Below are 21,432 nucleotides of genomic sequence, written 5' to 3' on the forward strand. Positions count from 1 at the left end.
TTAAAGATAAGAATTTTTTTTTGTGGCACATGGAAGTTCCCAGGCTAGGGGTCCAATCGGAGCTGCAGCTGCCAGCCTACACCACAGCCACGGCAACGCAGAATCCGAGACAAATCTGCGACCTGCACCACAGCTCATGGCACGGCTGGATCCTTAACCTACTGAGCAAGGCCAGGGATCGAACCAGAGTCCTCTTGGATACCAGTCGGGTTCACCACCGCTGGGCCACAACGGAACTCCAAGACAAGATTTTTAAAAATCCAACCGCAAGATATTTATAAGTGGTACATCTAAGTAATAGAACAAAAAAAGATTGGAAGGTCAGGGCTTCCAGCTATGGCCCAATGAGGATATCAACAAATAATGTCCCCACCTCAAAAAGAACAACTACAAAGCTGGACAAAATTGACAAAAACCTTTGTGATCTAGAAATCAACCCAAGGTGTCTAATAAGCTGGGAAGCTGGGACTCTGTGGCCTTCTGCCTAGGGCTGCTCTCATCCCTCCTAGCTTGCTGTCACATGGCCAACAGCCATACCCAGGGGCATTGTCTTTGCAAGGGACTCCTCAGGGGCAGATCACCAGGGAGGTTGTGAACGTGGCTGGGGCAAGCGTACTTCTGACGGGCTGGACAATGGAGAGCTCCCGAGCTGTTCAGGCTCTCCTGGACTCCCTTGAGGCCAGGCACCTGTATGTAGGAGACGCAAAAGGGTCAGTGGAAAGAAAACCCGGGCAAGGCCTGAAAACAGGCTTAAATTTTAAACTAGGCTAAGCTCTTTTTTTTTTTTTTTTTTTTTTAATGCAGCAGAGGCTCTAGTGACTGCATACTGCAGTGGGGGACAAATTTCACAGACTTAGACCGGAAAGGTTACACAACAAAGAAATGAGTTAAAACACACACGCACAACAAAAGAAACCACCTCTGGGGGAAAGGGGATATTAGAATCCAGAGTTTCTGGAAAATATTATCTAAAACGTTTGATTTGGGAGTTCCCGTCGTGGCGCAGGGGTTAACGAATCCGACGAGGAACCATGAGGTTGCGGGTGCAGTCCCTGGCCTTGCTCAGTGGGTTCAGGATCCGGCGTGGCCGTGAGCTGTGGTGTAGGTCGCAGACGCGGCTCGGATCCCGCGTTGCTGTGGCTCTGGCGTAGGCCGGTGGCTACGGCTCCGATGAGACCCCTAGCCTGGGAAACTCCAGATGCCGCGGAAGCGGCCCTGGAAAAGGCAAAAAGACAAAATAAATAAATTAATTAATTAATAATAAAAAATAAAATAAAATGTGATTTGTTTATTCATTGATTTCAGCAGATAAAAACTTCAAAGCACGTATTATAAATATGTTCAAAGTACTAAAGAAAACCATGCTTAAGGAGTTAAAGGAAAGTATAAAAAGAATGAATAAACAAATAGAGATTCTTAATAAAGAAATTATGAGGGAGTCCCGTTGTGGCTCAGTGGGTTAAGAACCTGACTAGTGTCCATGAGGATATAGGTTCATCCCTGGCCTCGCTCAGTGGGTTAATGATCCGGCGTTGCCAAAAGCTGCGGCACAGGTTGCCGACACGTCTCAGATTCCGAGCTGCTGTGGCTGTGGTGCAGGCCGGCAGCTAGAGCTCCAATTCAGCCCCTAGCCTGGGAACCTCCCTATGCCGCAGGTACAGCCTAAAAAGAAAACAAGAAAGTATGAAAAGATAACTAAATGGAAATAATGGATTTGAAGACTTCAATAACCAAAATGAAAATTTTTCTGAAAGTATTAAAGTGTATATTGACGATGTCACGAGAAATTACCCATAAGGAGGAGTTCCCATTGTGGCTCAGCAGCCACAAGCCCGACTAGTACCCATGAGGACTCGGGTTCGACCCCTGGCCTCGCTCAATGGGTTAAGGATCTGGCATTGCTGTGAGCTGTGATATAGGTCGCAGACGACACCCGGGTCTGGCGTTGCTGCGGCTGGGGTGTAGGCTGGCAGCTGGAGCTCCGATTCAACCCCTAGCTTGGGAACTTCCATATGCTTCAGGTGAGGCCCTAAAAAGAAAAAAGAAAAAAAAAATTATCCACGAGGCATTCCGTTGTGGTGCAGCGGGTTAAGAATCCAATACTGGAGTTCTCATTGTGGCTCAGCAGAAACGAACCCGACTAATATCCAGGAGGCTGTGGGTTCCATCCCTTGGCCTCGCTCAGTGGGATAAGGATGTGGCATTGCCGTGGCTGTGGCTGGCAGCCGTAGCTCTGATCGGACCCCTAGCCTGGGAATAAACATGCATGTGCCTCGGGTGTGGCCCTAAAAAGCAAAACAAACAAACAAAAAAGAATCCGGTGTTGTCACTGCAGCGCTTGGGTTGCTGTGGTGTGGTTTGATCCCTAGCCCAGGAACTTCCACGTGCTTCGGGTGCATCCAAAAAAAAAAAAAAAAAGGCAAACCCACAGAGACAGGGGCTGGGGAGAGGGGGAGTTAGCACTGATGGCTACAGCATTTTCTTCTGGAGTGATGAAAATGTTCTCGATTTAGATCGTGATGATGTGAACTGTAAATACAGATCTTCCGGAGTTCCCGTCGTGGCGCAGTGGTTAACACATCCGACTAGGAACCATGAGGTTGCGGGTTCGATCCCTGGCCTCGCTCAATGGGTTAAGGATCTGGCATTGCTGTGAGCTGTGATATAGGTCGCAGGCGACACCCGGGTCTGGCGTTGCTGCGGCTGGGGTGTAGGCTGGCAGCTGGAGCTCCGATTCAACCCCTAGCTTGGGAACTTCCATATGCTTCAGGTGAGGCCCTAAAAAGAAAAAAGAAAAAAAAAATTATCCACGAGGCATTCCGTTGTGGTGCAGCGGGTTAAGAATCCAATACTGGAGTTCTCATTGTGGCTCAGCAGAAACGAACCCGACTAATATCCAGGAGGCTGTGGGTTCCATCCCTGGCCTCGCTCAGTGGGATAAGGATGTGGCATTGCCGTGGCTGTGGCTGGCAGCCGTAGCTCTGATCGGACCCCTAGCCTGGGAATAAACATGCATGTGCCTCGGGTGTGGCCCTAAAAAGCAAAACAAACAAACAAAAAAGAATCCGGTGTTGTCACTGCAGCGCTTGGGTTGCTGTGGTGTGGTTTGATCCCTAGCCCAGGAACTTCCACGTGCTTCGGGTGCATCCAAAAAAAAAAAAAAGGCAAACCCACAGAGACAGGGGCTGGGGAGAGGGGGAGTTAGCACTGATGGCTACAGCATTTTCTTCTGGAGTGATGAAAATGTTCTCGATTTAGATCGTGATGATGTGAACTGTAAATACAGATCTTCCGGAGTTCCCGTCGTGGCGCAGTGGTTAACACATCCGACTAGGAACCATGAGGTTGCGGGTTCGATCCCTGGCCTCGCTCAGTGGGTGAAGGATCTGGCGTTGTTGTGAGCTGGGGTGTAGGTCACAGACGCGGCTCAGATTCCGCGTGGCTGTGGCTCTGGCGTAGGCTGGCGGCTACAGCTCCGATTCGACCCCTAGCCTGGGAACCTCCATATGCTGTGGGAGTGGCCCAAAGAAATAGCAAAAAAAAGACAAATAAATAAATAAATAAATAAATAAATAAATACAGATCTTCCTCAACTTACAATGGGGCTGCATATCCATAAACCCATCATAAGTTGAAAATACTCTCAGTCGGGAGTTCCCATTGTGGCACGGCAGAAAGGAATCTGACGAGGAACCACGAGATTTCAGGTTTGATCCCTGGCCTCCCTCCGTGGGTTAAGGATCCGCTGCTGCCACGAGCGGCGGTGTAGGTCGAAGACGCGGCTCAGATCCCACATTGCTGTGGCTGTGGTGTAGGCTGGCAGCCGTAGCTCCAATTCAACCCCTAACCTGGGAACCTCCACATGCAGCCCTAAAAAAGCAAAAAAAAAAAAATACCCTAAGTCGAAAATGCATTTAATGCACCTAACCCAGCAAACATCACAGCTTAGCCTAGCCTACCTTAAACATATGCTCCAAACACTCGTATTAGGCTACGATTGACAAAATCATCTAACACAAGGCTGAGTGGGAGCCGTGGTGGCTGTCACTGCCCAGAATCACGAGAAAGGATTGGACGCCGCATCACTAGCCCAGGGAGAGAGCAAAATTCAAGATTTGAAGCACAGGTTCTACTGAACGCATATGGCTTTCGTACCATCACAAAAGCCAAAAAATCATACATCAAACTATTATAAGTCAGGGACCATCTGTATCCCAAAATTACCACTAGATTGTGCATCATAAGGGCTGAATTTTATGATATGTGAATTATACCTCAGTAATAATAAAAAAATAAAAGCTTACGTTTGAAGGGGAAAGAATTGAACGAAACATACCAGGAAAATATTCACCAAAAGCAAGACATAGTTGCGATGTTACGAACACTGCAAGGGAAAAGCATTGCTCGGATTAGTGCCTGTCGCTCCACTGCGATCAAATATTCAACTTACCTGAAATACACACAAGCTCTAAACTCATCTGCACTGAATAACCTAACTTAAAAATACATAAAGGGAGTTCTCGCTGTGGCTTAGCAGTAATGAACCCACTTAGTATCCATGAGGATGTGGGTTCGATCCCTGGCCTCGCTCTGTGGGTTAAGGATCCAGCATTGCCGTGAGCTGGGGTGTAGGTCGCAGACACGGCTCGGATTCCGTGTGGCTGTGGCTGTGGTGTAGGCCGGCGGCTGCAGCTCCAATTCGACCCCTAGCCTGGGAACCTCCCTATGCTGCAGGTGCAGCCCTAAAAAGACAAAAAAACCCACAAACCCGAAGCATTTTTTTCAGGGCCGCACCCACGGCATACGACAGCTCCCAGGCTAGGGGTCGAATCGGAGCTGCAGCCACCGGCCTACACCACAGCCACAGCCAAGCGGGATCCAAGCTGCGTCTGCGACCTACACCACAGCTCACGGCAACGCCGGGTCCCTAGCCCACTGAGTGAGGCCAGGGATCGAACCTGCGTCCTCATGGATACCCGTTGGATTCATTTCCACTGCACTGCACTGGGAACTCCTCCTTTTTTTTTTTTTTTTTTTTTTTTGCTTTTTGGCCGCACCCACCGCATATGGAAGTTCCCGGGCCAGGGATGGAATCAGAGCCACATTTGCGGCCTACACCACTGCTGCCGCAACAGTGGACCCTTAACCTACTGCACCGGGCCAGGGATCCACAGAGACAAATCAGCTCATTACCCCAGTGCGCCACAGCAGGAACTCCTGGAAAACTCTCTTAAAGCAAAAATGCGATCTCGTTACTGTCCTTCCTACCAGCCAATCTCTGACCACGTTTCACAACCGCCCCCAACCAACCAAACCTGGTCATTCGTTTTTTTCCCAAACACTCCACACTTCATGTCTTGCCCACGTGAGGAGACAAAGCAGGAGGTGGGTGGAGAACACGGCTGCCTCGTGCCCCCCAGCATCATGGCAGGGGCCTGGCATGGTCGTGTCATCTCACGAATAGGCCTGCTTCTCTGACTCCCTCAGTCCCCCTGCTCCGTCCACTACGACCACCTCCATGCTTCCAGTCCGTCTTCTGCCGCCCACCATGGCCCGCAGACCTGTGTCCCTGCCATCAGCCCCGCCCCACTTCCCAGTGGTCCCACACGGAACCCCAGAGGGATCTTTCTAGGGCCCAGACCCTGCACCCTACCTCCCAGGTTCCCATTCCACAGGGAAATAGTTAAATGAAAGAGAGGCACAGGACTTCCTGTCGTGGCCCAGTGGTCGACGAATCCGACTAGGATCCATGAGGATGAGGGTTTGATCCCTGGCCTCACTCCATGGGTTAAGGATCCGGCGTTGCCATGAGCTGTGGTGTAGGTCACAGGAGTGGCTCCGATTCGACCCCCCTAGCCTGGGAACCTCCATATGCCGCGGGTGCAGCCCTAGAAAAAAACAAAAAAGAAGAAGAAGAAGAAATAGAGGCACAGAGGATGTTAATTAAAGGCCCTAAAACCTCCTGCAAGCCTCTAAGGCCAAGCCAGGGTAGTGTCCCCGCCCCTGCGCTCTTTCTGCCTCCTGCGCTGACAGATTCCACGAGAAGGATAAAGAACTGCCCCGTCTTCTCGAGTCCCCACACGACCTTCACCTTCCCCACGAGCCCTCCTCACTTGCAGAGGCAGCCAGGAGACAGCGCCAAGGCGGGGTGGCCTTGGCCGGTGGCCTTGGCTCAGTTCCCTGGCCTCTCTGCCTCCGACTCCTCATGTGGAAAGCGGGGACAATGATAAGGACAGGCGCTGACGCATGCCAAGTTCTCCGAGACAGTGCCCAGCGCACAGTAAGTGCTCAATAAAGACTCGCCACTGAGCTAAGCTTTTTAATCAGAGGCGGATGAGAAGCTTCTGTTACTCTACTTCCGTGCGCCTTCAGGCACCTCCAGCTGGTCCGAAGCCAGTCTTGTTCCCTCTCCCCCAAGCCAGCCCAGCCGAACCCCTCTTGGTGCACAGGTCCACGGTCCACCCAGAAGGCGTGGGCCACCCTGGGCCTCCTCTCCATTCCCCACCCCCAAGCCATCCCTGACACGCCCCCCCCCACCACCTCCCCATCCTGGGTGACCCCCCAAGTCCCTGCCACTCACAGGTTTGCTCCAAGACAGGCATGTGACCCACCCTGAGCGGCCCAGAACCAGACAGAGCTTCGTCGTGATGCCCACAAGGGCCTCCGCAGCCTGACAAGAGCGCCCTCCATCCCCACCTCTCCAGCTGCTCACCAGACTCCAGTCTGGCCGGTCCCTGCTGCCACCAGCCTCCGTGCCTGAGCACCTGCTGCTCCCGGAGCCTGAAACGCGCTCACCCTCCCAGGCTGCGCAGGGCATCCCACCGCCCGGATGACCCAAACTTTTCCTCGCGCGAACTGCCCCCTCAGCTGGAAGGACTCAGAGGGCTACAGGAAGGGTGCCGCCTCTGCCTGACCCGAGGGGCCCCGTCTTCCCTCCCCCAGGTGAGACCTTCCCTGGGGCAGGATGGGGTGGGGGGGCTGATGGAGGACACGCTTTTGAGCAGCTGGCCCAGGTGCTGAATGAGCAAAAGGTGGCTGATGGACGTGGGAAAATGTGACCATGGCGCCGCCTGCTGGCCGGAGGTCAAACTGCACGCCATGTGAGGGCAGCGGGAGCCCGGGCCTCTACTTCGGAGGCAGCCGGGGCTGGAAGCGCAGGCGATCCCCAGAGGAGCACAATTCCTTCTGGAAGGCTGGCTCTGATGCTCCTGCTCCGGGCTCCGGGAGCAGCAAGCTGCAGACCTCTCCCCGCGCAGATCATTCCCCGTCGTCGGCGTGAGCCCACCCCGCCACCACACGGCCTCCTGCAGCCGGGCAGGCATCTTGCCCGCTGGGCCCGGCACAGAGCAGAGGCCCAATCGATTCTGACCATTGGTCCTGACAGTGAACCGAAAACAAGTAGCTGCGGCGGGAGGCCAGAGTGAACTGAAAAGCCGGGCAGAAAACCATCGAAGGGGACATCCGAGGGGGCAGGCAGATGACAATGCCCCAAGTTGGAGACTAATGGGAGGCAGGACAGGCCATCGGAGGTGAAGAGACCAAGCTAGGAGACCCAGCCAAGATGATGGCAGCCCGCGGTCCCCTGGACTGTGGGCAGAGGAAGGGGAGCAGGCGTGGTAGGACTGCATCGTGTGACCCTCCCCCCAAAGCCTGGAGCGAAGGATGGCCTAGGAGTGGCTGTGGGGACGGAAGAGGAAGCTACCTACCACCTGGGGCCCTGCCCTGGGCTCAGGAACAGGAGCGGGAGAGAGGATGCAGGGGGGAGAAAGCAGAGAGGGACCTGCAGGCCTGGGAAGCGGCAGGCGGGCGTGCCCAGCCCGGGCTGCGCCGTCACCCGGAGGCACGGGGAGCGCACCTACCTTCCTCAGGGACAGCCAGGCCCCTGCTACAGCCCCACCCCAAGACCCTGGCCAGCCCTGCTCTGGGCCTCACCGCCTCCCCTCGGGTCCCGGTGCGGGAAAGGGCGGTCAGCTCGCCCACAACTCTAAGGGCCGAGGAGAGCCCCTGGGAGCCTTCCGGCGGGCGCAGGAGAAAGGCCTCCGCTAGGAGAGGCTGGGGGCCCAGCGGGGCTCCGGAGCCCCGCTCCATCCAGAATGAGGCTGCAAGGGGCAGGGGCTCTGCGGGCCGCAAGACGGGCCACCACTCTTCACACCCGAAGCCACCACCCAGCCTGGGTTCGTGGCGCCTGGGGCCCATGGGTTCCAGAGCCAGGACACAACACAGGGTCGAGGGCCCAGCGGCGCGCTCTCCTGGCGGAGGGGCGCTCCTCCTCCACCCTCTGATACTGGGCTTCCGGCGAGCGCCCTTCTGCCCAAGAAAGCCTGCGCTGGCAACACTCTGTCCGCCTCTGGCTGGCACTTTGGGAAGTGGGCACAGGAAGTTCTTGGGCAACCCGGAGCCTGTGTGCCATGATCGGTGGATCAGAGGCAGCAAAGGTTTGGGTGGCGATGGGCAAGGTCACGTGGTGGGGCCTGTGGGTAGCGGGCCTGCCTCCTGCGTTCCCTCCCCACCCTCGCCCCGACCCATCAGCCCTCCTGCCAGTGCACCGCCGCCGCCGCCCATTGCTCTGTCTGTCTTTATTGATCTGGGGGAAACCGGAGGGGACTGGGGGGCCACGACACAAGCAGCACCACTCACAGTCAGCGAAGCACACAACAGCACGCAGCAAGGACAGCCCCTGGGGCCTCTTGGCTTCTAGAAGGGATGTGGCAGCGACAGGGGAAAGGAGCCCCTGTGGACATGCCCCCCCCGACCCCACGCGCCATGCACCCCGCCCACAGGGCTCAAACTCGTGCGCAGAGGCCAGCCCCGTGGGCAGGGGGAGAGGGGGGAAGTGAAGGGTCCATTGGAAGGGAGTGGGGGTCGATGCCGTCGGCCTCAGCATCTGCCTGGGCGGGGGAGAAGCACAGAGAAGGGGGACGGTCAGCAGGCGCCCCCGCCTGCCCCGCGCCCCCGGCTCCAGCCAAGGCTCTCAACAGTGGTACCCACTGGGTCTTGACACGGGGCCTCCCCACTCCTGGGCTCACACCAGCTCCTCCAGGAACCCAGGCTCCTCCCGTCTGCGCCCTCTGCTCCCAGCCCTCCACGCGGGCCTGCCACCCTCTCAGCTCACTGAGGCGCCAGCTCCAGCGGGGGCAGGGCCCACCCCCACGCACCTGGGTGTCACCACTTAGAGAGCTGGCCAGTCTGGAGGCCCGGGTGGCTGTGGCTGGCCATCCTCCGCCCCGAGGCCTCCTCACCCTCTGGGCTCTGCCCCAGCTTGCGGATGTGGCGCAGGAAGGAGGTGGCATTGAATGCTCGCTGCAGGAGGAGAGCGATGTCAGGCCACGGCGCTGGTCCCAAGACCTCGAGGTCAGCACGGACCATGCCCCCTGAGGCTGAGGGATGGGACAGCCCCGCGGGGGGCAGCCTTGAGCCGGGTCCACGGGTCCCTCCCCGCACCGACCTTCCAGTGGTTTCGGGCGAAATTCTTCTGGATCTGCTCACTGACTGAGCCCAAGATGTCCTTGTCAAAGGCCGCGTCCCCGGAGATCCTAGGGGGAGGCCGAAGGTCAGTGGGGGGTGGGGGTGGGGTCTCTGAGGATGCGGTCCTTCCGGTCCCGGGACAGCTCAGCAGGGGTCCGGCTCACCAGAGATGCTGTAAGGCCTGCTGGCAGGTGAACCTCTTCTGGGGGTCTCGCTCCAGAAGGTGCCGGATGAAGTCTTTGGCTGGAGCAGGAGGCCAGGTCAGCCCACCCTGTCCCCGCGGCTCCTCGTCACTCCCCCTTCCCTGAGCTCGGGGCCACCCTCCAGTTCACCTGATTCGGAGATGTCATCCCAAAAGGGAGAGTCGAACTCGTAGCTGGCCCTCAGGATCTGGCTGAAGAGCTCGGGATCGCTCTCGTCGTAGAAGGGGGGGTACCCACACAGCCTGGCACCCACAGATGAATCACCCAGCTGTCCAAACCTCCCCAACCCAGCAGGGGGCAGGCAGGCGGGAGAAGAGCCTTTCCGGTGGTCACTCACAGGATGTAGGAGATGACACCCAGGGCCCACACGTCTACGGCCTTCCCGTAGGGTTTCTGCTCCAAGAGCTCCGGGGCTGGGGGGCCAGAGACAGACAGATGCGGACCCGCGCACCACGCCTTCGGTGCCGCCCGGCTCAGTCTCGTCCACCCCAGGGGAGGCCCACCGCCCGCCCTGGCCCTGGCATCGCAGCTCCCACGGGGCCGCCCAGGCCCCCGCCCCAGAGAGCCCCTCACCTACCCACGTATCCCGGGGTCCCACAGGCGGTGCCCAGCATGTTGCCAGCCTGGATTTTGGAGAGGCCAAAGTCAGAGACCATGATCTTGGAGTCCTCGAAGGGCGTGGCATAGAGGAGGTTTTCAGGCTGTGGCATAACAGAACCGGAGAGAGCACCAGGTCAGCCCTCCGGTGCCCCCGGGCCCGTGGCGCACAGGGACGCGGGGCAAGGCCCAGGCGGGCAGGCACCTTGAGGTCTCGGTGCACGATGCCCAGGCTGTGCAGGTAGGAGACAGCGCCGAGGACCTGGCCCACCAGGTGGCTGGCGTCCTTCTCTGTGTAGGAGCCGCGCTCCATGATGCGATCAAACAGCTCGCCCCCGGTCACCCTGGGGGGGAGCAGGGGCTCAGCTGGCCCAGGCCCTGGGCCCCAGCCCGTCACCCAGCCCCCCCCGCCCAGCCCGATCTCCCCTTCTCACAGCTCCATGGCCAGGTAGAGGTGGGAAGGGCTCTCGTGGACATCCTCCAGAGCCACGATGTTGGGGTGGCTGACCCTGCAGGGGCAAGACAAAGCCCCTTACGGGCTGGCCCTGCCCCCTGGGGACCCCCGGGGAAGCCCTTTGCCCTCTTCTTTCCCTCCCACCCCGGGCCCCTTCCCTGGCACAGGCCGCCCCTGGCAAGGCAGAGCCCCAGGCCAGGCCTTCCCGGGGACCCCCGCGGAGGCAGGGCGCTCCCCGCCGCGGAGCACACCTGCGGAGCACCGCGATCTCGTTCTCCACCAGGGCCTCCTTGCCTCGAAGGGCCTTCTTGGGGATGCACTTGAGGGCGACAAGGTGCGAAGAGCCCCGCTCCTGGGCCAGCACCACCTCTGAGAAAGCGCCCCTGCGACGGAGGGGGAGGCAGGGAGGGAGGGGGAGAGGCGAGGAGAGGGGGAGGGAGAGCAGAGGGGGGGAGGGGGCCCCCCTAGCTGAAGGCGATGGGGAGGCCGTCCAGGCCCCACGCCGTCCCCCCCATTCACACACTCACATTCCCACACGCACTCACATTCACGCCCACACACACTCACGAGCCGAGCTTCTCCCGGATCTCGTAGACGCTGCTGATGTCCTCCGTCTGTTTCTTGAGCAGCAGCATGTCTGGGGGGGGGGGGGCGGGGAGAGCTGGAGGGAGGCTCCCTGGGCGAGGGGGCAGCCCCGGCCCCCGGCCCAGACCCCGCAGTGCCTCCGCCCCCCCTCAGCGACAGCCCCCCTCAGGGACACAGGTCCCGGACAGCCCTCCCCCAGCCCGGGAGCTCGCCCCTCCCCCACCGTCCAGGTCCCGCACTCCCAGGTGGACGCCTCCCAGCGGGGCCGCCGCGTACACGCCTCCCCTTCCCAGACGCACCGCTGCGATCCGGCGACCCCCTCCCCCCCACGACGCCCCCCCCCCCGCCCCCCCACAACCGAGTCAGCCGAGACGGGCCGCCTTCCAGAAGGCTCCATGCCCCCCTCCACCGCCCGGCCCCCCCCAGGCCCGCCCCATCCACAGCACCCAGAGGCGCCCCCCCCCCTTCCGCCGCCCCCAGGCCTAGACCTGCCACCCACGGCCCAGCGCCCACAGGCACGCGCCCCCCAGCCCACTAACCCGCCCGAGATGCACCTGCGAGACCCCGCGCACAGCCGCCTGCCACGGCCACCCACGCGGCCGCCCAGGCGCACCCGGGCCCTCGGCGCCTCGCGGCGGGAGGGACTCCGCAGCCTGGGCCTCCCGCGTCCCGAGCTGCGTGGGCCGCGCGCGTGCTGGCCGGGGGCGCGCCGGGCGTGACAGGTGTGCGCGGGGGCTGCGGCGGCCGTGGCCCGGGACCCCGCACGCCCCCGCCCGCGCGCGCCCGCGCCCCGGAGCGCCGGGTGCGGACCTGGAGCCAAAGCGAAGCCGCAGCGTCGCCTGGCGCCGTGACCACCGCGCCGAGCCCCCCGCCCGCGCCCGGCGGCCCCGCCCCCGCCGCGCGCGCCCCCGCCGCGCGCGCCCCTGCCACCCGCCGGCAGCCGAGCGCGCGGTGGCCGAGCGCGGCCGGCCGCGGCGCTGCAGGGCGCCTTGTAAGGCAATCGACCGGCGCCCGGCGCCTCGCCTCCCTCCTTGGTCACTCATGCGGGTTCCTGCGGGCTGCGGCACTCGGGTGGCCTGACTGGGCCGACCCCAGGGCCTTTGCACCACCGGTGTCCTCCTCCAGCGGTCTCCTCACCCACTTGTTGACATGGCTCTCGGCGCGCCTTTGGGGCTCTGCTCTAATGTCCTCTCCGGGGACAGGCTGTCCAGGCCATCTGGTCTGAAACGGCCTCCTTCCCTCGCCCCAGCGCTGCCACTGCCACTTCTGCCGCCTCGCCTGAGCCCCCTTGAGCACTCCGCTGCAGCCTCCTGCCCCGCTCCCCTGCCCTCTGACCCCACCCTTAACCTCACCTACCTGAAGTTCCTTTCCCACGGAGGAGCCAGAGCGCTCCTTGCGTTCAGCTCTCGTCACCTCTGGGCTCCAAACCCTCCCACAGTGTCACTCCACACCCAAGCATGAGTCCTCCCGGGGGCTAAGGGCTCTCACTCACTGCTCCCGCCCCTTTCCACCCACTCTCCCCCTTGCTCAAGCAGCTCTAGCCAGCTCCAGCCACACTGGCTTCCTTTTTAAAAAAAAAAAAAAAATGAGACTTTTCCCTGAGTGTTTATTTACTTATTTATTTAGTTAGTTATCGGCGGTGCTCACGGCACGTGGCCAGGGATCGCACCCATGCCTCAGCAGTGACTCCAGCCACAGCAGTGACGACGCTGGATCCTTAACACACAGGGCGGCAAGGAAACTCCCACACTGGCTTCTCAACCGGCCCTCGATCACACCGTACATGCACTTGCCCCGGGGCCTCTACCTCTGCCTGGAATACCCTTCACTCAGTTATCTGCTGGGCTTGCTCCCTCGCTCCGCAGGTCTCAGTTCAAAGACCACCTCCTCAAACAGGCTTCAGCCGCCGCCACCCCTCCCCGCCCTCCCACCCATCTTAAGAGCGTGCCTCTGCAAAATCATCTTCTCGTTGGCTTCTCTTCCTCCTAGAAGGTGTCTCTGCTGACTCGGCCAAGGAGAATCACTCAGGAAAGAAGTGCTGGGTGACTGAATTCAACCCTTCACCCAGCAATTAGAGGATTCCTCCCACCCAGTCTCATCTGGGTTCTGACACTGCTCCCGGGGGTCCAGGGCCCACCAGGAAAAGGAGCGCATCCGCACAGGCTAGTGTCACAGGGGCTCCCTGGAGTCCCGGGCTCCAGCAGTGTTCCCCTGCATCTGTCTTCACGGGGGGCTGGCACGCAAACCGAAGTCCCATCTTACTTGCTTGTTTAATGAGTACACGTCCAGGAGTGCCCGTTGTGGCTCAGTGGGTTACGAACGCAACCGATATCCATGCGGATGTGGATTCGATCCCTGGCCTTGCTCGGATCTAGCATTGCTGTGGCTGTGGTGCAGGCCGGCACTTCCCGTTCAGCCCCTAGCCTGGGAACGTCCGTACGCCGTAGGTGCGGTCCTGAGAAGCAAATCAATGAATAAGTATGCGTCCCCATGTCTAATCCACCAGCCGGAGGTCACAGGTCACAGCAAGAAATGTGCTCCGTGCTGTGGAGAAGCACCTGCGTGAGTAATAACAGAAGACAAGCCCTCGCTTCCAAAGTGAGCCTGTGGCTCAGAAGCACACGTGGAAGCGCCGAAAGTGCTATCACAGTTTGGGGTTCTTTTGTGTTTGATTCTTTCTTTTCTTTTTTTTTTTTTTTTGCTTTTTAGGGCCACACCCATGGCATACGAAAGGCTCCCAGGCTAGGGGTCGAATCAGAGCTATAGCTGGCAGCGTACACCACAGCCACAGGAACAGTTGGATCCGAACTGCATCTGGGACCTACAGCACAGCTCATGGCAACACCGGATCTTTAACCCACTGAGGGAGGCCCGGGATCAAACCCGCATCCTCAGGGATCCTCGTTGGGTTCCGTAACTGCTGAGCCACGGAGAGAACTCCACAGTTTTTGTTTTAAGTCAGTATTTACAATTCACCAGAAATGACATCCATCGGGCCTGGTTAAACATCTGTTGAAACCTTGCAGGGGTCAGCTTGAAAACACACGTGAGTGCGTGGCGTGTGCATGTTCGGTGGCCGCGGAGAAAGACCTCTGCAAAATCCTTTCAGGGGACCCCTTACAGAAAAATTACCTCAAAGTGGTTCACGGACCTAAATGTAAAATGCCAACCTTCTAGAAAATACTGGAGAAAAACCTCTCTCAACTTGGGCTTGGTGATGAATTTTTGGATGCAATATGAAAAGCCTGATCCTTGAAAGACAAAATGATAAATGGGACTGTACTAAAATGTGACATGTTTGCTCTATGGCCAACACTGTTGCGAGAATGTGAGGACAAGCCATGGGCTGGGGGGAAAGCTTTGCAGAACATGGATCTGATCTGGGACCAGATGCGGCTCGGATCCAGTGTCGCCATGGCCGTGGTGTAGGCCACGATTCCACCCGTCGCCTGGGAATTGCCATGTGCCGAGGGTGCGGCTGTAAAAAAGAAAAAAAAAGAAAACAAGGATGCGAGAGCACAACCTGCCTATGAGAACGGCCCACATCTGAAACACAAACTATACCAGATGTTGTCACCACAACGTGGAGCCACAGGAATCCTCGATGACTGCTGGAGGGAGTGCGACACGGTCCAGCACTTTGAAAAACAGTTTGGTGGTTGCTTTTCTTTTTTCCTTTTTTTTAATTAATTAATTTTTTTTTTTTTTTTTGGCACCTCGGCATACGGACTTCCCGGACCAGGGATCGGATCTGAGCCACAGTTGCAATCTACACCGCAGCAGCAATGCCAGATCCTTTAACCCTCTGTGCCAGGGCCAGGGATCAAACCCGCGTCCTGGCACAGCAGAGATGCCACCGATCCCGCTGTGCCACAGCAGGAACTCCAGTTTGATGGTTTATTACAAAACTAAACATACTTTTACCATACAAACTGTACTCTGGCACTTTACCCAAAGGAGTTGAAAAATTAGGTCCACAGAAAAACCGGGACAGGAGTTCCCTGGTGGCTCAGCAGGTTAAGGATCCGGCATTGTCACTGCTGGGGCTCGGGTCGCTGCTGTGGTGTGGGTTCCATCCCTGGCCAGGGAACTTCCACATGCCATGGGCTCGGCCCAAAAGAACAAAGGAAAGAAAGAAAAACCAGTACCCGAATGTCCACGGCAGCTTTATTCATCGCTGGCAAATATAATGGAAAAAGTTAAAATCATTATTAAAAAAAAGAAACCAACTGTAAACCAGCTAAGATGGAAAAAAGGAACAATCATTACAAAGAGGAAAAAAAATCACTGGCAAAAGCTGGAAGCGACCAAGATACCCTTCACTGGGCGAATGGATCAGCACACTGTGGTCCCTCCAGCCCAGGAAGAGGAAAGCGCTGTGAGCCACCTCCAGCAAGGGATGCAGCTTAAATGCACATTGCTACGTAAAGGAAGCCAGCCTGAAAAAGGCTGCCGGCTGTATGATTCCATTTATACGACATGGCAGAAAAAGCAAAAGAACAGACACCATAAATACTGCCAGGGCTTGAGAGAGGCGGGTGTGTGTGACCAGGGGAAGCCCAGGAGCTGTTTAGGGCCATGAAAACACGGTGCTGACGTCATGGTGGGTACGTGACACTCTGCAGAGAACTGTGCAGCGGAAAGAGGGAACCGGAACACAGCAACGTTTAAAATCCTCTTTGAGGAGGTTGGGGGAGCCCAGGAAGGCATGCAGAGTGTGACCCAAAGAATCTGCATGTATCCAAAACGTAGACAACAGGTGCCCCCCTGCCGGGGAAGGAGGAAGGATGGGGAAGAGAGCTGCGCTTCGTCAAGTAAAACGGGAGGCTCATGCCGGGAACCAGGGCTCTCCCTGGTTGGAGGGGAAGGTGCAGATAAGCAAGAGGAAGCGATGGAATAATCCACTTCAGATTTCTATTTGTCCTGGACAAGTCGAGTTCCAAGTTACCTACCCTCTTTGTTGCAATTGACATTTTAAAGAGAGGGCAGAGATAGGGGCTCCCGGAGAAGATCGCAACGTCCGCATCTCAAAGGCATGAAGATAAGGATAACCGCAAGTTCCTTCTAGGCGGGCGTTGCACCTTAAGGCCAGAAATGAAAACGTTTTTCCTCAATACTCAGAAGCCTCTGCAGCTAAGTGGGAGAGGTTTGGGGAGTGATGAAAGGGTTGGGGGGCTTTGGCTGATTTCTGGAGCCGCACCTCCGATCCCATAAAGACTAGTCCCTCGGCGCCCTGAATTCCCATCTTGGTGATTTATTTATCGACGCCTCTGGGGACCCTCCTCGGGTTTAAGAGGGTCTCTAAATATGGCCCTCAGCTGGGCCTTTCGTCTGAAGAGCTGGGCTGCAGCCTCACGTGGTCCCGTTTCTAAAGGTGGCCTGACACTTGTCGCTCTGCCAGGGCCCTTGGTGTCCAGACATCCGGCTTCACCCGAGGAACAACGGGGTGGAGAGAAGACCCCTCTGGCCTGGGACTGAGGCAGCCTTCTCCCTGGGGCTCCCAGCTGGACAATTGTCTCCAATGTCCCTTCCCAACAAGGTGCAAGTGAAATATTTCCTAACAAGCAGCTGGTGGCGTGGGTGTGGGTGGGGGCAAATCCACCCTCATGATCACGCAGGGCTGAGAGGGAGTTCCTGTTGTGGCTCAGCAGTAAGGAACCCGACTAGGATCCACGAGGATGTGGGTTTGAACCCTGGCCTCGCTCCTTGGGTGAAGGATCCGGCGTTGCCATGAGCTGGGGTGTAGGTTGCAGAAGCAGCTCAGATCCCGCGTGGCTGTGGCTGTGGCTGTGGTGGAGGCCAGCAGCTACAGCTCTGATTTGACTCCTAGCCTGGGGACCTCCATATGCTCTGGGTGCAGCCCTAAAAAGCAAAAAAAAAAAAAAAACATGCAGGCCTGAGAGGACAAGCTTCAGGGAAATCAGTCAGCACAGAGTAGGCAGCCCTGTATCCAATAAGAAAAATAATTTCCCGGAGTTCCCGTCGTGGCGCAGTGGTTAACGAATCCGACTAGGAACCATGAGGTTGTGGGTTCAGTCCCTGGCCTCGCTCAATGTGTTAAGGATCCAGCATTGCCGTGAGCTGTGGTGTAGGTTCGCAGACGCGGCTCGGATCCCATGTGGCTACAGCTGTGGTGTAGGCTGGAGGCTACAACTCCGATGAGCCCCCTAGCCTGGGAACCTCCATATGCTGTGGGTGTGGCCCCAAAAAGACAAAAAAAAAAATTCCCAGAGTTCCCTGGTGGCTCAGCAGGTTATTGATCCAGCATTGTCACTGGTCGCTGCTGTGGCAGGAGTTCCATCCCTGGCCCAGGAACTTCCACATATTGCTCTAGCCGAAAAGAAAAAGAAAAGAGGGAGTTCCCATTGTGGCTCGGTGGAAACCAACCTGACTAGGAACCATGAGGACGCAGGTTCGATCCCTGGCCTCGCTCAGTGGGTTAAGGATCCGGCGTGGCTGTGGCTGTGGTGTAGGCCGGTGGCTACGGCTCCAATTCCACAATTCCACCCCTAGCCTGGGAACCTCCATATGCCGCGGGCACAGCCCTAAAAAGCAAAAAAAAAAAAAAAAAAAGGAAAAGAGAAGAGCCTGCCTACTGCTACTGTTAGGTTCGCCGAGGGAGGAAGGAGCGAGGCCTGGTTAAGGCATCCGAGGGGCACGGCCTGAGCTCCAGGCAGCGTCGGGCGTGACGGAGGAGGTGCTGAGCTCATAAAGGCTGTGGCAGGAATGCCGGAGAAGGAGGAGGGAAGGCCAAGGAGGGGTAGGTGGGGAGGGGCAGGGGGTCGAGTCCCGTGACAGAGGGCACTGAATCCTTGTGAAACTGACAGCATTAACAGCCTGAACACAGATTGGGACTCGAACCCACGTGCCGGGACTCGAACCCAGCCTAAACCCAGGTCGGGACTTGAACCTACGGTCTTATTTTATTACTTTTTGGGGGTGTCTTTTTGTCTTTTTAGGGCCACACCCCGGCATATGGAGGTTCCCAGGCTAGGGGTCCAATCAGAGCTGGAGCCGCCGGCCTACACCACAGCCACCGCAGCGTGGGATCCTTAACCCACTGAGTGAGGCCAGGGATTGAACCTGCAACCTCACGGTTCCCAGTCAAGCTACTCCGGGAACTCCTTAAACCCACGGCTTTAAATGAGAATCACTCGCCCTGTGTCTGGACTCACTGAGGTTCGGGTTTTTCATGTCTCCGCGAAGAAGGAATTCAGCGAGACACAAAGGGAGAGGCAAGAAATAGCTGTATTAGGATAGGACGCCTGTGAGAGATGCAAGCGGGCAGGTGCGGAAGCTCTGCCCCGAGGATCTGGGGGGGAGGTGGGGGGGGTACAGTTTTATCCTCCAAGGGAGCCTCTTCCTTGCTGGGAGTAGCAGCCCCTCCTTGGTATCCGGTAAGCTGCGTGTTCAAATCCGCAGACGCTGCTCCTCAAACCCCGGCCCTTGGTCTGAATCTGAATCCCCCCCCCCCCCCCCGCTCCGCCCCCAACGACCAGAGGCAGTTCTCAGGGCTCCACTAAGGGTGCAAGCCTGCCTGGCGCTGATGGTTTTCTCGAGCAATTTGGTAGCTTTGCGGTGGTCTCCCAATGTCCCCTAAGTTTCCCTCTTTAAATATGGTCCTTTATCGGGACTTCTGCAGGCACCTGCGCCTACTCCATCCCTATCACTTGTAGGCGGTTAATCTCTGCTCCGCATTCCGGGAAAAGGTGCAGACCCGGGCCTGGGCCGCTCCCGTGTCCCCCGCAGGGCTCCAAGGTTGACAGTCACATGGGGGTGGGGGCGGTCTCCATCCTCCTGGGACCCTGTCACTACCTGCCACGTCAAGGGTTACCTGAGGCTCCTTCGGAGAAGTGACTAGGTGTCCCTTGTGATCCAGGGAGGGTCCCGGGTGGAGGGTCCCACCAGTCTGCCGTCCTCTGGGCCACCACTGGCTTGTGAGCCCTGAGCCCCTTCGGGACTGGGGGACCGTCTCACTTCCAGTGGCCCTCGCGTTTGCACCTCAGGCAGGGTCCTGGGGGACTTTTCTCACACAAGGGACATTTTCCTTTCGAGTGGCCCTCCTGGCCGCACTTAAAACAGATCCTTGCTCGGCAAGACAGTGGCTCTGATCCAGCTTTCCTTCGCTAGGAAGTTATTGTGCGTTTCGCTATTGTCCCTAAGTTCTATTGTTGAATAGGCCACAGGTCAAGGCCATGAGCTGATTCATGGGGGGTCTGGGGTCTCCAGCTGCCCAGATGAGGTGTTAGGGGCCGATGGTCTGGAAAACTGGCCCCCCTCAGAATCGGTGGGGGTGAGCTCCCGATTGTGCACCTGGGGAGGCGGGCTGACGAGGCGTCCTCTGAAACATGGGCTCCTGTGGGGGAAGAAGGCACTTTGAAGGGGTGTGAGCCAGGCATGGCCGGCAGGAATTTTTCAGGCCTGGGTCTTGGAATAGGGTCCTGAGCATCTGGGCGTATGGGCTTTCTCCCCATTTATTCTCCCTCTTACAAAGTAGGTCCAGCTGCAAGATGGTGTTGGAACCCAGTGACCCATTTTTGGGCCAGATCGCTTGGTCCCATAGTTTGTATTGGGGCCATGGAGTATTGCAAAAAAAAAAAAAAAAAAAAAACCTTATTTTTTCTAAAACCATCTGGTCTAAATTTTCCCCAGTGCACAGCGAGTATGCATCTTAGTGATGAGTCCTTGGGGAGGCTTTTTGGTCAGGATGTCATGACAAGACAGGGGTCTGATGGATCCTGGCACAGACGGTAGATGTTTGTCCTGTGTTCTCCCAGTGCCCCTGACATGACAAAAGTTAAGAAGGGCGTGTGCTGCCCGGGACTGGAATGGGTGTACCCCCTTGGGGGAGCATCGCCGAGATACGTCCTGATGGCAGTTTCGGAGATCGTCCCGTTGGCCTGATCCATGACCCTTCCTGACTCCGGGGACTTGGCGGGAAAGGTATTTCATTAAGCATGGAGACCTGGGCTTGTGGCCCTCCAGCCGGGAGGGAGGGTCTGCTGGGCAAAGGCAACGGTGGGGTCCCTGAGGGCGCCCGACATCTGTCTGTTCAGTGACCCCAAGGAGGCCCCTTGGCAGAGCAACATGAGCCAGCGGGAGAAGACAGAGTACTGGTGGGAGTACTGGAGTCCGAGGGCTAAGTCCTCCGGAGAGGGACGGAGAGGGACGGAGGGAGGGGCCCTGGGCCCTGAGTCAAGTAATCGGATTCCCTTTATGCTGCTGACAAATAAACAGAGCCGGGGTGGGGCTGGAGGCCACGGGGCAGTGATAGTACCAGGCAAAGGCTCCCCCAGGACATGGTTACCATTCACCAGAGGAAGAGGCAACACCTGACCCGCTGGCAAGGCCGGCAAGGAGGCTCTAAGATCAATAGACAGCACAAGAATTCAGGCGAGAAGGTCAGAAAAGAAATCCGGGGAGTTCCCGCTATAGCTCAGCGGTGACGAATCGGACTAGGATCCAGGAGGACGCAGGTTCGATCCCTGGCCTCGCTCAGTGGCTTAAGGATCTGGCGTTGCCGTGAGCGGTGGTGTAGGGTACAGATGTGGCTTGATCCCGCGGTGCTGTGGCTGTGGCGGCTGATGGCATCTGAGAGCCTGCGAGGGAAGGGCCCACAAAGAATTTCCTCGAGATGGGACCCTTAACAGGAAGCAGAAAGCCCATCTCGGTGCCGTGGTCAACGAGGGGGTGAAATAAGGAGTAAGTCTGAGTGGGACTGGGAAGGTGCACAGCTGTGACACTTGCTGGGGGAGGGGGTGAGCGCTCCCCTAACTTCCGCTCAAGGGTGCAATAAGAGCGCTTCGTGGAGTTCCCTGGTGGCTCAGCGTGTTAAGGATCTGGTATTGTCACTGCTGTGCTTGGGGTTCGATCCCTAGCCCAGGAACTACTGCATGCCATGGACATGGCCAAAAAAAAAAAAAAAAAGCACTTGGGGAGGGACAGGCTGCAAATCTAGAGACTTACCGAGTCCTCCGGTTTGGGCTCCGGGAACGGGACCAAGACCAAGAGCATCAGAAGGAAACTCACCCGATCAAGTCAGCAATTATTTGCCATGGTCTTAATTTGGATGTCTGGGTGGTCGTCTCAGTGGCTTGTCTCGAGTCCAAAGAATAGGATGGGCGGATG

General features: G+C 57.7%; 1 protein-coding gene across 3 annotated transcripts; it reads right to left on the reverse strand.

Annotated features, from left to right (window-relative positions):
• Positions 1–8,561: 8,561 nt before the first annotated feature.
• Positions 8,562–12,780, reverse strand: PNCK (pregnancy up-regulated nonubiquitous CaM kinase). 3 transcript variants are annotated; one of them, XM_047764095.1, is made up of 12 exons: positions 12,661–12,780; positions 11,287–11,356; positions 10,971–11,102; positions 10,700–10,774; positions 10,471–10,609; positions 10,246–10,369; positions 10,006–10,081; positions 9,798–9,910; positions 9,630–9,708; positions 9,446–9,533; positions 9,156–9,300; positions 8,562–8,888 (listed from the first exon to the last, which is right to left on the reverse strand). In XM_047764095.1, exons 2-11 carry the CDS (start codon positions 11,352–11,354, stop codon positions 9,163–9,165), a joined length of 1,032 nt encoding a protein of 343 aa, XP_047620051.1. In that variant the 5' UTR covers positions 11,355–11,356; positions 12,661–12,780; the 3' UTR covers positions 8,562–8,888; positions 9,156–9,162. The 3 variants fall into 3 exon arrangements, with proteins under 3 accessions (XP_047620051.1, XP_047620052.1, XP_047620053.1); XM_047764096.1 differs by lacking the exon at positions 12,661–12,780 and adding an exon at positions 12,115–12,185; XM_047764097.1 differs by lacking the exon at positions 12,661–12,780 and adding an exon at positions 11,859–12,024.
• Positions 12,781–21,432: the final 8,652 nt, after the last annotated feature.

The sequence above is a fragment of the Phacochoerus africanus genome, chromosome X, assembly GCF_016906955.1.
Source record: "Phacochoerus africanus isolate WHEZ1 chromosome X, ROS_Pafr_v1, whole genome shotgun sequence".
Classification (NCBI taxonomy): Eukaryota; Metazoa; Chordata; class Mammalia; order Artiodactyla; family Suidae; genus Phacochoerus; species Phacochoerus africanus.